The 17318-nt window shown below is 34.8% G+C and overlaps 1 protein-coding gene across 1 annotated transcript; it reads left to right on the top strand.

Moving 5' to 3' along the window:
• The first annotated feature begins 1499 nt into the window (after positions 1-1499).
• On the top strand, positions 1500-15880 carry LOC127164944 (protein HIRA). The gene is made up of 25 exons (XM_051109128.1): positions 1500-1773; positions 2338-2400; positions 2549-2659; positions 2933-3023; positions 3432-3526; positions 3624-3719; positions 5060-5220; positions 5383-5550; positions 5742-5855; positions 6678-6748; positions 6857-6962; positions 7500-7715; positions 8796-8881; positions 8974-9150; positions 9248-9409; positions 9491-9695; positions 10727-10825; positions 11109-11257; positions 11346-11507; positions 11705-11763; positions 12308-12413; positions 12524-12646; positions 15144-15307; positions 15398-15486; positions 15600-15880. Exons 1-25 carry the CDS (start codon positions 1737-1739, stop codon positions 15714-15716), a joined length of 3027 nt encoding a protein of 1008 aa, XP_050965085.1. The 5' UTR covers positions 1500-1736; the 3' UTR covers positions 15717-15880.
• Positions 15881-17318: the final 1438 nt, after the last annotated feature.

Genomic DNA, 17318 nt, shown 5'->3' with positions numbered 1-17318 from the left:
TTTTAAGCTTTATTTTGACATTTTCCACAAATTATTTTTTAAAATATTTGTCATCCAACCTATACTCAACAGTTCTGTACGTTCGCATTTTACATGACTGAATTTTACTGTCTGTAATGAAAATTTCAATCCTTGTTTATAATTTGGTTTATAATTTTGTTTATAAACAAGCAATCTTTTAATTTTAAATAATAATTTCAAATTAAATGTGCTAAATCTGTGAACTGCAGAAACATGTCAAAATTGAACAATGGGGATAGATATATGAAGATGGACAGATACACCACCAGTAATACACAAAGATTTTTGACGTTTTTTAAATAAGTCTCTTCTGCTCATCAAGCCTGCATTTATTTGATCCAAAGTACATCAAAAACAGTAAAATTGATTTTTTTTTTTAATTTAAAACAACTGTTTTCTCTTTGAATATGTTAAAATGTAATTTACTCCTGTGATTTCAAGCTGAATATTTAGCATAATTACTACAGTCACATGATCCTTCAGAAATCATTCTAATATTCTGATTTGCTGCTCAAAAAAATAAAATAATAAAATAAAAAGTATTATTATTATTATTATTATGCTGTTGTTGTTGTTTTTAGGTTTCTTTGATGAATAGAAAGTTCAGGAGAACATTTATTAACAGCAATTATTACTTTCTATAATTTATTTCCCCCAAACAAATAAATAAAATAAAATAAACTGACTCCAAGCTTTTGAATGGTACAGTGTATAATGTTACAAAAGCTTTTTATTTCAGATAAATGCTGATCAATGGATGTTTTTATTCATCAAAGAATCCTAAAAAATTGTCTGTTTTAAATTGGGACTGTTTTAAATATTGATGCTAACAACAACAACAACAACAATAATAATAAAATGTTTTTTTGAACAGCAAATCAGCATATTAAAATAATTTCACTGAAGACTGGAGTAATGATGCTGAAATTTAGCTTTGATCACAGGAATAAATTACATTTAAAAATATATTCAAATAGAAGTTATTTTAAACAATAAAAATATTTCATAATATTACTGTTTTTGTTATATTTAGAATCAAATAAAAGCAGGCTTGCTAAGCAGAAGAGAATTCTTTAAAAAAAAAAAACAATAAAAATCTTACTCTTCAAAAACTCTTGACTGATAGCTAGCTAGCTAGATAGATGGATACATTATTAATATTCAAAATAGTAGTTATTTTGATACTTAACTAATTATTTTGCTAAATAAATGAGCCGCAAAAACAAAATTGTTATTTCAGATGCACGCCAATACCGCACTATGCTACACGTCTAAAACATGGTATTATCGTGGATCTTTATTGTTATTGACCTCAGTCTTATGTAATGTAGCACTGCTAACATTGTTAACTTATTTAAATCGCTTGTATATGTGATTTCCTCATTTGTAAATCGCTCTGAACTACGCTTCTGCTAAACGAAATAATGTAAATAAGGAACACACGAGTTCATTCTTTGTTTCCAAGGGAACTTCGAAGAAGACGGCGAACTTCCGGCGTGACTTCAGTTGCTGCAGCTTCACGCTCACAGAGTGATGAGAGAGAGAGAGAGGGAGAGAGAGACAGACATGGAGTTCAACTGAGCAACAAAGTAACGGATGAGCCGCAGCACTTAAACGGCCGGGCGGGCGGGCGGACGCTGGAAACGATTTTCCTCGGGAGCGCGGAGGGAGATCGCGGGTTGCAAACGGCGGTTTTATAATTGTTCAGCGGGAAGATGAAGCTCTTGAAGCCGAGTTGGGTCAATCACAATGGTGAGAGCAGCAGCCCGACTGTGTGTGTATGTGTGTATGTATGTGTGTGTGTGTTTGTGCAGGAATCCGGGGCTTCAACTTGCGCTTTTGTTATGTAGAGAGACGGATCGGGTCTCTTCTGCAGGGCTGTGCTTACGATCGGATACTCTTCTCCACGTTTTAGCGCTATAAGAATCATAGTAACCGGCTGTTTTTTCAGCTTGGCTTGTTTTTAAGAAGCCACCCGTGAATATATGATATGCACACCACCCATTTTGAAGTTGCTAAAGACAGGCAGACCTCTGACATGGGTCGATGAAGCTGGAGCTTATGGCTGTGTTGTTGTACAATTAAAATTAAGAGTCGATTTAAGAGTTGATTTGGAATTAATTAAAACCTATGACTTTGTTTATATGTGTTATATTCTATTGTGGCTTTATTTGCATGTCATTTCACCTGCTTTGGAATCGAACTGTATGTACTGTGTACATTTGTTGTTTGCTGTTGCGTATTTTTAGATTCTTTGACGTGTTAGATATGTATTTTCAAACTGCATTTGTGTTACAAGTGTATTTTTGTTTTCAGGTAAACCAATATTCTCAGTTGACATCCATCCGGATGGAACTAAGTTTGCTACAGGTGGCCAAGGTGAAAATCTAAACTCTTTAACAATTCTTATGTCATTCTTTGGCTAACTATAGACTATAGTCTGTTAGTTTGTAGAAGTTTTACTTCCATCATAATTTAGTGGCATAGTTTGATATTAGAAAGTAATATTTTCTGTGTCGATTGACAGGTGAGGACTCTGGGAAAGTGGTCATTTGGAATATGGCGCCAGTTCTTCGAGAGGAAGATGAGAAGAACGAAAATATTCCCAAATTGCTTTGTCAGATGGACAATCACTTAGGTATTACTCGATCCTTTATTTTTTATCTCTGTATTCAAGATTAAAATATATGAATAAAGACGAAAATGTTTTTTTGTTGCATTTATACCTTATATTTTGCTCCCAACAATTAAAGAATAATTCAAAGACGACGTCTACATTGTTTTGTCACTTAAATGTATTTTAAACCTCTTTTGGATATGAACTGCACTGGCAGAATGTGAGACAGAATGTGTGACACCGATGAATATTCAGTCTCTAATTAAATGTTTTATGTAACTTTGTGCATTTCAGCATGTGTGAACTGCGTGCGCTGGTCAAATAATGGCTTATACCTGGCGTCAGGAGGAGACGACAAACTGGTCATGGTGTGGAAGAGAGCTGCGTGAGTAAAACTGACTCGTTCTGTGTATCGCTTCTTTCTCTCTTCACACGCACATGATGTATGCATTACTTCTAGGAAAAAAAACAAAACAACAACGACACACAAATGTCACATTTTAAACTTAAAATAACATTTTTAAAACACTATAATAACATTCATATTTTAATTTATTTGCATATTAAAGTTTACAATTAAGGATGCGATGCTTAAAATCGTTTTTTAAATCTGTATACAAGTTGACAGAGTGACCTAGATGCCACTTGTGCAAATGCTTTACTTTGCAAATACATTTTCCCTTACGCACATTGTTGTCTCTTTGTTTATAAGACACAAATAGATGCCACACATGCAGGCCTTTAAGTCATTATCTGTTTTTTTATTTTATTTTATTTTTTTTTTTTTGTGCAGTTTTATAGGTCCAAGCACAGTGTTTGGTTCCAGCAGTAAACTGGCTAATGTGGAACAGTGGAGGTGCGTCACGATTCTGAGGAACCACACTGGAGGTGAGGGGAAAAACGCTGCTCATGTAGATGCTGGATATTGTCTTCAGTTTTGGCACTGTGTGAAGCACATGTGGTGTTGTCTATAAATCTGATTCAGATGTAATGGATGTCGCCTGGTCCCCTCATGATGTCTGGCTCGCGTCCTGCAGTGTGGATAACACCATCGTTATATGGAACGCTCGAAAATTTCCAGGTGAAAATTCCATTTTTCTAGTATTTGTCTGCAGATGCCACTTGTTTTGATATACGGTTGAAGTCAAAAGTTTATAGACCTTGCAGAATCTGCAAAATGTTAAGTATTTTACCAAAATAAGAGGGATCATACAAAATGCACGTTATTTTTTATTTAGTACTATATTGATTCTTAATACTGTATCGTTACCTGAATGATCCAGAGCTCTTTTTTTGTTAAGTGATAGTTGTTCATGAGTCGCTTGTTTGTTCTACGCAGTTAAACTGCTTGGAGTTTTTCAGAAAAATCTTTCAGGTCCAACAAATTCTGTATTAGAAACATTTCCAGCAATGACTATGATTTTAAGATCCAACTTTTCACACTGAGGACAATTGAGGGACTCATATGGAACTATTACAGAAGGTTAAAACACTCACTGATGCTCCAGAAGGAAAAAATGATGGATTAAAAGCTGAGAGGTGAAAACTTTGAATTTGGAGATCAGGGTAAATGTAACTTATTTTGTTTTTTGGGAAACATGTAAGTATCTTCTGTAGCTTCTGAGTGCCAGTACTAAATGGACAACAATATTTAGTATTATTTAGTCGAACTAAAAACTAAAACGAACTAAAACTAACAAAACTAAAAAGAAAAAAAGTACACATCTTCATTCTGTTCAAAAGTTTACACCCCTGGCTCTTAATGCATCGATTTTCCTTCTGGAGCATCAGTGAGCATTTGAACCTTGTGTAGTAGTTGCATATGAGTCCCTCAGTTGTCCTCAGTGTGAAAAGATTTCAAAATCATACAGTCATTGTTGGAAAGGGTTCAAATACACAAAAATGCTGAAAAACCAAAGAATTTGTGGGACCTGAAGGACTTTTTCTGAAGAACAGCGGCCAGTTTAACTGTTCAGGACAAACAAGGGATTCATAACTATCATTACACACAAAAAACAAACAAACAAACACCACAGCTGTGAATCATTCAGATAACAATGCAGTATTAAGAATCCAAGCATATGTAAACTTTTGAACAGGGTACTTTTTATAAATTCAACTATTATTTTCTTTTGTGGACTTAAATGCAAACATCTTTTAAGTGAAATATCTTATTCATGTCAGTACTAAATAAAAAATAACTTGCATTTTGTACTTTTTTTTTTTTTGGTAAAATAATTCACATTTTGCAGATTCTGTAAACTTTTGACTTCAACTGTATTTGTAATGCAATGGCCAGTAGTTTCTAGGAAAGTTTCGTAAGGGAAGTTTACAAAGCTTTGGCTTCTGTATCAAATTCAGTTCTAAATCAATGCTTCAAATACTGTATTTTGAAGTTGTTTTTGTATGTGTATGCCACAGAGATTGTGATGACTTTAAAGGGACACACAGGGCTGGTGAAAGGCCTGACATGGGACCCTGTTGGAAAGTACATCGCTTCCCAGGCAGATGACCATAGCCTGAAGGTCTGGAGGACCATGGACTGGCAGCTGGAGACAAACATTACTAAACCCTTCAGTGAAGTAAGACTTCACAATTCAAACTGCTGGCCAGAAATGCCAGTTTGTGCTTGTATTTATTCTTGTTTTCATCTTGCTTATTTTTTTTCCTTTTTTTAAAAAATTGTTTACATGTGTGTGACCCTGTCCTCTCTCCTTTTCCCCTTCTGTCTTGTTTTGATTCAGTGTGGCGGCACAACACACGTCCTAAGGCTGAGCTGGTCTCCAGATGGTCAGTACCTAGTTTCAGCTCACGCCATGAATAATTCTGGGCCAACAGCTCAGATCATCGAACGTGACGGCTGGAAAACAAACATGGACTTTGTGGGTCATCGAAAAGCTGTTACTGTGGTGGTTAGTATTGTTTCAATCTGTAATATTTCACAGAAAAAGTATGCACTGAAATCTCCATTGTAGTTTATGCTGCAGTGTTTTCCTTTTGTTTTGATGATCGTAAGTTTTAAAATTGGCTAAGCTCTAGAATTTGATTTGATTTTTGTTTCTTACTGATTGGTTTATTAATTCCTTTCCATCTCTTATTGCAGAAGTTCAATCCTAAGATTTTTAAGAAGAAACAGAAGAATGGCAGTACGCCCAAACCTAGCTGCCCATATTGCTGCTGTGCTGTGGGTAGTAAGGACCGCTCACTCTCTGTATGGGTATGAGACTTCTCAATATCAACCATTATTTTTCCCTTTGTTCCCCATTTTTGCAGATTGGTTTGGCTTTACTGCTGCTAAAAAACGTCTGTATGTTCCTACGATCATGAAAATGAAATTATAAATTTGAATGAATGAAATTATAAATTTGTGCAAAATCAAAGGATGCTAGTAAAATCTTAAAATGTACAATTTAAAATAAGTGATGCAAAGCTGAATTTGAAACAACCCTTACTCCAGTCTTAGTGTCACATTTTCCTTCAGAAATAAATGTAATATGCTTATTTGGTGTTTTAAACTGTTTTTATGGAAACCCTGATACATTGTTTTCACAGTTCTATGATGAATAGAACTTTCCATGGAACAGCATTTATTTGAAACAGAAATCTTTTGTAACAGTATAAATGTCTTAACTGTCAGTTTTGATCAATTTGACACGTCCTTTCTGAATACAAGTATTATTTCATTCATTCCAAACAATCTTACTGACCTTAAACTTAGTATAAACAATTCTGTGGTTATGCTCTGACTAAAAATGTTGTTTAATGTTCAATATAAAACAGAAAACTAAAAGCGATAAATTACATCTTGTCCAAGTTTTTGTCCTAACCAGCTGCAACCACGACAGTACATCTTGTAAGTGCCGTTAGGCTGGACTGTGGCGAGTAGCGGCTCCCACAGTGAAACGTTATTGGTCCAAAGTACCACAAAGCTGTTTAAGAACCAAATCTGTTCTTATTCTCTTGTTTCGCACAGTATTTCTAAATTTCTGAATGTTAAGAGGATGCACATTGAATCAGTTATCCTGCTCTTGTTTTTCAGCTCACCTCACTCAAGCGTCCACTGGTGGTCATCCATGACCTCTTTGATAAGTCCATTATGGATATTACATGGTAAGAAAACAGATCTTCTCTCTTCCAAGATTGTAAAGCATAATAGAAAGTGTAGAGGGGTAAAGACTTACATGTATGAGAGTATTGTGAACGGATCGTATCTTTCAGGACACTCAATGGGCTGGGACTCCTGGTGTGCTCCATGGATGGAACTGTGGCTTTTCTGGACTTCTCACAGGATGAACTGGGAGATCCTCTGAATGAAGAGGAAAAGGTGGAGAAAATATGCACACACACCAGTGACAACATTATTTACGAGTATTTACAGCAACAATAATTTTTCAGTTATATAATCAGAATCAGAAAGAGCTTTATTGCCAAGTGTGCTTACACACACAAGGAATTTAGAGAACAAAAGTGAAATCTCACCTAAGTCATGATCTTTATTTATTTAATAAGTGAATTGATTCTTTGAACCATTTGTTGAAATAAGCAAATTAGTTCATTCAGACAGTTGAACTGAATCAAATTTTCCAGGGCTGCTTAAAAAGATACAAAACATTCTAGGAGAGTGTTTGCTAATTGTCTTTGCTTGCTTAATGCAGTGTGACAAAAACAGCAATCCAGCATTTTAATAAAATAGCTTGTTACAGGAAAAGCCACATTTTTTTTTTTTTTTTAAACAGCCAAACTACTGTCACGCTTCTGAAGAATGTAAATGGCTTAATAGCTTTGCTGCTTTTAGTTTGTTGCGCACACACAAACTAATAAGGTGGTGGAAAATAACATTTCTGTATATCTTTTTCTGTAGAATGCTATTCATCAGAATATCTATGGAAAGAGTCTGGCCATTACTATGGAATCCCAACTTTCCAGCACTATTATTGAGAACCCAGAAATGCTCAAGTATCAGCAGGAACGGCAGGGGAACCAGAACCCCAACGGAGCCCAGGGAAGCGGTCCTGAGAACCAGACACCCAAACTCACCAATGTGCTCAACGGAGAGTCCTTGGAGGACATCAGGAAGGTCAGAAGAATGAATATGTAACAATACACACACATCAGTCTTTTTTAAATTGTTAAAATGGATAATATGCTAATTAATGATGTGGTTAAATAATGATTTAATACTTGTATTTCCACCAAGTTTAGAAAGTATAGTTTCCTGCTCTGTCAAATATTTAAAATCCAAACCATGTCTAGCAGAATTTGTTAGCAGATGCTAGTTGGTTTGTTATTTAGGTATCTAAATGTATGAAATTCTCATATGTGATTCGATTCTGGAGTACAAAACCAGTCATAAGGGTCCATTTGTTGAAACTGAGATTTATACACCATCTGAAAGCTGAATAAGCTTTCCATCATTGATGTATGGTTTGTTAGGATAGGACACTATTTGACCGAGATAAAACTACTTGAAAATCTGGAATCTGAGGGTGCAAAAAACAAACAAAAAAAAATCTAAATGTTGAGAAAATCGCCTTTAAAGTTGTCCAAGTTAAGTTCTTAGGAATGCTATTACTAATCAAAAATTAAGTTTTGACATTTAAGGTAGAAAATTTACAAAATGTCTTTATTTATGATACTTATGATCTTTACTTAAAATCCTACTGATTTTTGGCATAAAAGAGAAATCAATATTTTTTGTTCAGTATTTATGTAATCAATATTTTTGACCCATACAGTGTATTTTTGGCTATTGCTACAAATATAATCCTGCTACTTAAGACTGGTTTTGTGGTCCAGGGTCACATATTTTATTTTTATACATATTTTATTCTTCTTTTGGGGACTGTGTGTTAATGAAATGGCACGTAATGAGTGGTTATGTAAAATTGTAATAGTTTACATGCATATTACATGCAAATACATAATGTGTGGGTGTGCGATATTAAATAATTTGCATACACTTTGCATGCACATCTGCCTGTCTCTCTGCCTCTGTATGAATCTGTATATTTATGTATCATTTAATACCATTATGTTCATAGCATAGTAGTTTTGAGAACCTGAAAATTTACCCTAACACTTTTGTCCCGAAATAACATGTTTGCATGGCTGAAATTAACAAATGGCACTTTTTTTTTCTTTTTTTTGGATTGGACAGAACCTCTTAAAGAAGCAGGTGGAGACCAGAACCGCAGATGGGAGGAGAAGAATCACACCTCTCTGCATCGCACAGCTCGACACGGGGTAACGAACACGCACAACAACACGTCTAAAATTATCACTCACCTATACCACAGCATACGTTTGGTGGCTGAATGTCTTTTTCGTTTACCTAGGGACTTCTCACCAGCTTTGTTCAACAGCGTTCCAATCTTGCCGGGGTCATCCGCATCAACTCAGCTCACCTCTCAGATCTCTTCGGATTCCAGTACAGCCAACTCACTTGGCTTGCGACCCTCACACGACCCCACCACCACCTCTCCCAGCAAAACTGTGGAGGAGAACAAGGACAGGTAAGTTTACATGTATGCAATGTCCCATTTCCTCTTTCTCTCAACTGATACTTTGTAAAAATCTGAAATCTTTTACTTTCTATGGACTCTGCTTTAGTGGAACTGCAGCTGTGAACTCGATCGGTATGAAATCAAATCTGCTGTTGACATCTGCTTCCAAGATCGAGCCCATGAAAGCACTAGATTCGCGATTTACTGAAAGGTCAAAAGCCACACCAGGGGTTTCTAGTGTACCACTCACTATCACCCCACTTGACAGGTAATAAAGTCTGGATGATAATTGGTGTGTTCTTCCAAACTGAACTTAGAAACAAACTGAAATTTTGTGGTTCTGTCTCAGGGTAAAAGACAACAGCTCTGCAAAGGAGCCGAAAGGAAAAGATGAAACCAGCAGTGACAGTGAGGACAAAATCATGGTGAAATCACTCTCTATGGCTAAGAGGAAGGGAGAGATGGAGGGAGCGGAGGTAGTAGAGAAGAGGAAGAAGGGAAGGCCAAGGAAAGATGCCAAAATGATGATGCCCATATCACAGCCCTTCCCACAGGTGATGTTTCTTCTTTCAAAAGAGTTTCAAAGTTGACTCCTAGGGCCTGTTCAGGTCTTTTCTGAGAGCGTTTTACTATGCAAACTGTGTAAATGATGAAGCATGCTTTTAGCATGTAAAATAAGCACTATCTTTAGAAATATAAAAATCTAAATATAAATAAGTCTAAACATTTGAATATAGGTTTTTATACATTTTATAAACTACAATTCAACAGTTTAACTGTAAGATTTGTTTGAATTTTTTTTTTTTTAAGTCCCTTAAACAGTAGAAACATATTTAATACATATTTATACATAATATTTAGAAATATGATTACATTTACAATTTAAAATAATTATAAATCATTTCTTTTTTAAAATGTAAGTGTCACATGGTCCTTGAGAAATTATTTCAATATGCTGATTTGGTGCTTAAACACTTATTGTCAGTTATTTAGATAGATAGATAGATAGATAGATATGTGTATTTATTATACGTTTTTATTTAATTTCTATTAATCGCATCCAAAATCTAAAGTTTGTTTACATAATGTGTGTGTGTGTGTGTGTGTGTGTGTGTGTGTACATGTATATATTTAAGAAAAAAATTATATTTATATTTTCAATATATTTATATATTATGTAAATTTGATAAATATAAATTAATACATGTAAATACACAAATATTTTTAAAATATATACTGTATGTGTGCATATATATATATATATATATATATATATATATATATATATACACACACACACACACATAAATATGCACAACATATTGTCTATTGTCTTTACTATCAATTTTGATCAATTTAATGCATCCTTGCTAAATAAAGTTTTTAATTTCTTTAAAGAAAAAACAAATACTTAACCCAAACTTGTGAATAGTGTATAAATGTATACATTTATATACAACTTTGTAATGTAATGACCATGTCACTTAAGAAACCCTGAGGGTCCTTCATTAAAACCCATGTGATGTCAGTGGGCCTCAAAGACAATTTTTGTTTACCGACTTTCGATTTGTCTTTTCTCTTGTAGACTCCAGTCTCAGCAGAGAAGGAGCCGTCTCGATTAACAACACCTGTAGCTGTGTTAAAACTTCCTACCCCATCCATACAGAAATCATTCAGCACTCAGGTATGTCACAAAAACCCTCTACACCCAAAATATCACTCCTGCGAGTGCAGTTAACACTCTTGGCAGATCACACCGTGTAATCAGGAAGCTCAAGTACTATGTCTGTAAGAGTGTAAAATGTAATGTAATTCAAACAGACTCAAAACCATTGCTGGATGAAAAGACAGTCTGGTTAATGACCCAGCTATTAGAGGATTTAAATCAGCTTATAATAAAAACATGGCCTAAAATCCACAATCAACGTTCATTTTGATTTCATGGGGTTTTTAACCTGCGTGTTTAGGTGAGCACAGACGCCGTCACGTATCTGGAAGTGGAGAACGAGGTCTCTGTGGTGTCTGGAGCTCGTCTCAGTCAGCTCAAATGGAGCAGAGAGGGGAGAGAGTGGGACACGCTGCTGCCCAGTCGCATTATCGTTGCAACTGGGAGCAGGTGAGCACACAACACGTATTAAAACACATTGGTTTATGCCTGATTTTGACATCTTGAAAAAAAGTTACTTACTTTTATCTTTTCATAGCGATGTTGTTGCTGTAGCATGCGAAGACCGCACACTCTCTGTCTTCACTACATGTGGACGAAGACTGATTCCATCCATCATGCTGCCCGCCCCCATGTCAGCACTTCATTGCTCGGGACATTTTGTAATGGCGCTGACGGCATCAGCCACGCTGTCTGTCTGGTACTGGCCCTTTCTCTAAGGTTCTCAATAGAAAAGTCCAGACGAGTCATTAGTTGATTGATGCTAGAAACTTGGCTGTATTTGTAACAGGAGTCAGATTGATTTGTGCCTCAAAGGTCTGTGATTATTACATAAAATTCTGAAAGATCTAGATCTGACATTGTTAAATGGCTGGTATTGTCTTGTTTCTCCTGCAGGGATGTTCAGAAACAGACGGCTTTGGTCAAAAATGAATCTTTGAATCCAATCTTATCAGGTGAGATTTTGTTTTCTTTTTTTAAATAAATTAATGAGATCTTCCAACTTTTTATACCTTTATGTAGACCTTAATAATTGTCTCTTTACTAAAGTCCACCCCCTTGATTTCTACTGTTCATATACATTTAGAAATTGATTAGATATTGTTAAATGGGCTGGGAAAATATTTTATCTGCCATTTGTTAATGTGTCGTTAAAAAAAAAGTGTTGAGTGTTGAAAGTACAGTTTTGCATCACAGGAATAAATTGCAATTTAAAACAAAATTTGAATATAAAACAGTTATTTTAAACTGTAGTAGTATTTTGCAATATTACTGTTTTACTGCATTTTAAATAAAATAAACAGGGCATTAGTGAGCATAAGACTTCAGAAACATTTTAATATCTTACTGACCTCAAACTTTTGAATGGCACTGTACACAAATCTGCTGAATCACATGAAAAGAGCAAAAGCTTGTCTGACAAAATGATGAGTAGCAATAATTTGAATGAACTATCATAAATCAGTTGAAATTGAATACCTTATCTCTCTCTCACTCCAGGCACAGACGCCACAGTAAGTCACTCTTTTTTGACTCAGCAAGGTGTAGCTGTGGTGTCGTTGTCAAATGGAAAAACATACTGCTTTAACTCATCACTGGAGACCTGGTGAGTGATACACAAACCACCAGAACCACCAGAAACTGCCCAAATAATTTTCAGGGCTGCTATGATTGTTCTGCCTGATATTTTGTGTCTTTGCTCTTCATCTCCAATAGGAATTTGATCGCAGATAAGCAGGACTCTCTAGTACAGTGTGCAGACTTTCGCAGTTGCGTGTCCTCTCAGGATGCTCTGGGCTCCACGGGGCCACTGGCGCTTACACAGGGCCGTAATCTAAGGTAAAAGCCATTTCTGTACTCTGCTAATGCTGCCTTCTGATTGGACAACAATCAGCCTTGTAGAGTGAATGTCCATTCACACTACAGACTATCACTATAAATAGTTTAAAGGAAGTTTAAAAAATAAAAAATAGTTTAAAGTCCACTTCCAAAACAAAGACTCGCATATGATGTACTCACCCCCTTGTCATCCAAGATGTTTATGTCTTTCCTTCTTCAGTCGTAAAGAAATCATGTTTTTTGAGGAAAACATTTCTCCATTTTTTTTCCCCATATAATGGACTGATATGGTATCCTGATTTTGAGCTTCCAAAATGCAGTTTAAATGCGGCTTCAAATGATCCCAAATGTGGTTGTGAACGATCCCAGCCGAGAAAGAAGGGTCTTATCTAGCGAAACGTTTGGTTATTTTCATTAAAAAATATATAATTTAAATACTTTTTAATTTCAAACGCTCGTCTTGTCTTTCTCTTCCTGAACTCTGTGTATTCAAGACAGTCTGTGTATTCAAGACACAGTCTGTGCCAAGTAAACATGCAAAGATCATCAGACACCCTTAACTAAAAAGGTAAAACCACGATATAGGGCCATTTTGAAGTAGAGGGAGAACAAGAGATGGGAGTTTTTCAACACACCCTAACTGTCATGAACCGGAACAAAAACAGTCCAGGCAGGGTAAGACAATGTGAGTGTTTGGCAATAAAAAGTATATAAATTGTATTATTTTTATTAAAATAACAGATCATTATGCTACATAAGACCCTTCTTTCTCGACTGGGATCGTTTACAACCACATTTGGGATCGTTTAATGCTGCATTTAAACTGCATTTTGAAAGTTTAAAATCGGGGCACCATATCAGTCCATTATATGGAGAAAAATGCTGAAATGTTTTCCTCAAAAAATGTTTTCCTCTTTACGACTGAAGAAAGAAAGACATGAACATCTTGGATGACAAGGGGGGTGAGTACATTATATGTGAATCTTTGTTTTGGAAGTGGACTTCTCCTTTAATACTCATTCTAAATTTATGAGAATAGGGAAGTCCACACTAAAACTATGATAACAACACAGGAATTACTTTAAAGAGCTTATGCATTTAAAAGGCTTGTTCACCCAAAAATGAAAATTGTCACCATTTAATCACCCTCATGTTTTTCTAAACCTGTATGAATTTCAATCTTCCGTAAACTAATTGTAAAGATATATTGAATGATTACTGGTAACCAGCCTGTTGCTTGTAGCCATTGACTTACACAGCATTTTTTTCCGTACTGTGGAAGTCAATGTCTACCAGCAAATGTTTGATTACTAAAATTCTTTCAAAATATTTTCTTTTGTGTTCAACAGCAGAAGCAGGTTTAGAACAGCTTGAATAAATGTTGACAATTTTTATTTTTGGGTGAACCATCCCTTTAAAGCAGCAGATGACGTAACAGAGCACACACTTGTAATAAACAGAACAATATCTTGTGTTGTTGTTGACGCTAATCTACACGACCAGTCAAAAGTTTTTGGACAGTAAGATTTTTAATACTTTTTAAAAGAAGACTCTTCTGCTTACCAAGCCTGCATGTATTTGATCCAAAGCACAGCAGAAACATTAAAACTTTAAAATAACTCTTTTCTATTTAAATATATTTTAAAATGTAATACATTCCTGTGATTTCAAAGCTGAATTTTTAGCATCATTACTCCAGTCACACGATCCTTCAGAAATCGTTCTAATATTGTGATTTGCTGCTCAAAAAAAAAAAAAAAAAAAAAAAAAAAAAAAATTATTATTATTATTATTATTATTATTATTATTATGGTGAAAACAGCGGAATAAAATTTTTCAGGTTTCTCCGATGAATAGAAAGTTCAGAAAAATAGCATTTATCTGAAATAGAAATCTTTTGTAACATTATAAAATGTCTTTATCATCACTTTTGATCAATTTAAAGCATCCTTGCTAAATAAAAGTATAAATTTCTGTAATTTCTTTCCTCCAATAAATCATATTGGCTCCACATTACAAAAGCTTTTTACTTCAGATAAATACTGGTCTTTGGATCTTTTTATTCATCAAAGAATCCTGAAATTTTTTTTTAACTATAATATATACTATGTGTTAATAATAATAATAATAATAATAATAATAATAATAATAATGTTTCTTGAACAGCAAATCAGCATATTAGAATGATTGATTTCTGAAGAATCATGTGACACTGAAGACTGGAGCAATGATGTAGAAAATTTAGCTTTGATCACAGGAATAAATGACATTTTAAAATGTACTCAAATAAACCCATTTATTTTAAATAGTAAAAATATTTCACAATATTACTGCTTTTGCTGTATTTTGAATCATATAAATGCAGGCTTGGTGAACAGAAGAGAAAAACATTAAAAATCTTACTGTCTGAAAACTTTTGACTTGTAGTGTACTTGTCTTTATAGTTGCCACACTTAGTGTGAACAGAACTTAACTGTCTCTCTTTTGTTTCTCTCAGTGCGGGTCGGTTGGCATCTCGCTTGTCATCGACTCCTCACCACTTCCAGCAGGGAATAACTCTGGCCTTCTTGGAGAACCAGCTCTCCGCCGCCCTCATCCTCCTCTCAGCAAGCGAGTACAGACACTGGCTTCTCATCTACGCACGTTTCCTTGTAAACGAGGGTGAGTAAGAAGGTGGTCAGCTGGTAAAAGAGTCAAGAAGGGTACATTAGAAAAAAAGCAATAGTTCAATAACTCTGTCTGTCTGTGCAGGTTATGAGCAGAGGTTAAGAGAACTATGTCAGGATTTACTAGGACCAGTTCACAAATCCAGTAGCAGCTCCTGGGAGCCAACAGTCCTGGTATGAACTTACAGATTTATGTTTACAGAATTATTGGTGGAGTTGTTGCATTTACTGATAAAACCAAACGTGTTTTTCAAATTCATTTTTTCATTCTTGTGTGTCTATTTCAGGGATTAAGAAAGAGGGATCTTTTGACAGAGGTGTTACCTGTGATTGGTCAGAACTTGCGGTTCCAGAGACTCTTCACCGAGTACCAGGATCAGCTCGAATTGCTGCGTTTGAAATAGCACTTCACCTTTGACTTTTTGATGTTTCACCCCTGACCCTTTCCTCGCCTGTACATGTGCTAACAGTCTGCCTTAGCTTTACTGACAGCACTATCTTTAACGCAGACATGGACACTAATTAAAATGGATAAAAATAATGATGCTTTTTTTTTTTAAAGAATAAATTTGTTAAATACGTTTATTAATTATGTTTGTAAACTTTGTGCCGGTGGTAAGGAAGGACAGTAAAGGATGGGTTAACTCACATTATGGGATAATTTTGATCAAGCACAAAGTTTGCATGTCAGTCATCCTAAAACTGGACGTCTTTACTTCTACAACTAAAAGTTGCTATAAGTGGTGATCCAGCTCTCCCTCCATCCTTTCTTTGGTCTTTCTCCTTCAGTTCTTATTTGTACAGCCACTTGTCATTTATTTGTAAATGTTTGTAAAAGGCAATTTCTTTTTTGTCCGTTTTCTATAAAATTAAGAAAATGGTAAACCTTCAATTAAAAAAGGAATAAACAATTTACCAATTCTAAAATCTGTTGCTTTTTCTCTTTTATGTCTTATTTACTGCTGGTGGTACAAACTTACCAACATCAGGGCATTGTTGTATTGGTTCTTATGTAGTACTACCTTGTTTTGGGCAGGTGGTGGTAGTAGAGATCTGATTGTTTCAGCCGGGTACAAAATTACCACTCTCTTAACAGGAAAAAAGGGCTTTGGCTAGAAAAAAAAAAAAAAGTGTTAGAAACTTTTTCTAGGAACTGCAACATGGTTTAAAGTAATAGAAATATAATCTGAATCTTGATATTATAAGTGTGACGCTTGACTGAAAAAGTTGTACACTATTGTTCAGATGTTCAAAAAACACTTGGTGTCTCAGATTTTATAATACTTTTTTAAACAAGTCACCAAGGCTGCATTTATTTGAAAAACTGTTTTTGTTTTTTTTTTACTTTTCAATTTTAATAGATATTAATATCATTTATTCCATTGACATAAAGCGGAATTTTCAGCAGTCATTACTCCAGTCTTCAATGTCACACGATCCCTTAGAAATTCTAACTCTTTAGAAATGATAATTTGCTGCTCAAGAAAACTCTTATCAATGTGTAAAACAGCTGCACTTTTTATTTTCATGGAAACTGATTCTTTTTTTTCCTAGAAATTTCTGATGAGTACAAAGTTCAAAAGAACAGAACAAAAAATACATTTTTTTTTTTAATAATGTAAAAGTCCTTACTGTCAATTAAATTTATGTAATGCATCCTAGTTGAACAGTAGTGTACAAATCTAAAGCAAACGCCTTAGTGAATGGTCCCTGGATCCATTATCCTACTCCATTATTCCTCAGACCAATGACTAGCCTTGCTTTACTTTTTATAATATTCAATAGAACGATTATAATTATGAAAGTATCTGATTATTCTGACTAATGCAATACTTCAGCAACTTTGTAAGGACATCAAATATCTTCTCTTTTAAACTAAAATGATGAACATTAACTGATGTTAAAGGGATAGTTCATACAAAAATGAGAATTCATGTTATTCCAAACCCGTAAGACCTTTGTTTATCTATGTAACACTAAGATATTTTAGATGGAATCTGAGAGCT

This window comes from Labeo rohita, chromosome 5 (assembly GCF_022985175.1).
Source record: "Labeo rohita strain BAU-BD-2019 chromosome 5, IGBB_LRoh.1.0, whole genome shotgun sequence".
NCBI classification, from domain to species: Eukaryota; Metazoa; Chordata; class Actinopteri; order Cypriniformes; family Cyprinidae; genus Labeo; species Labeo rohita.
Note: the sequence above shows the minus strand (reverse complement) of the source record. Positions and strands in the feature narration are given on the sequence as shown.

What these genes read in the sequence shown, in the direction of transcription:
- LOC127164944 (XM_051109128.1), top strand. Translation starts at nt 1,737, where the DNA reads ATGAAGCTCTTGAAGCCGAGTTGGGTCAATCACAATG. An exon ending in ACACAGGGCCGTAATCTAAG is followed by an intron (nt 12,647 to 15,143) that starts GTAAAAGCCATT and finishes TGTTTCTCTCAG; the next exon opens with TGCGGGTCGGTTGGCATCTC. An exon ending in ACGTTTCCTTGTAAACGAGG is followed by an intron (nt 15,308 to 15,397) that starts GTGAGTAAGAAG and finishes CTGTCTGTGCAG; the next exon opens with GTTATGAGCAGAGGTTAAGA.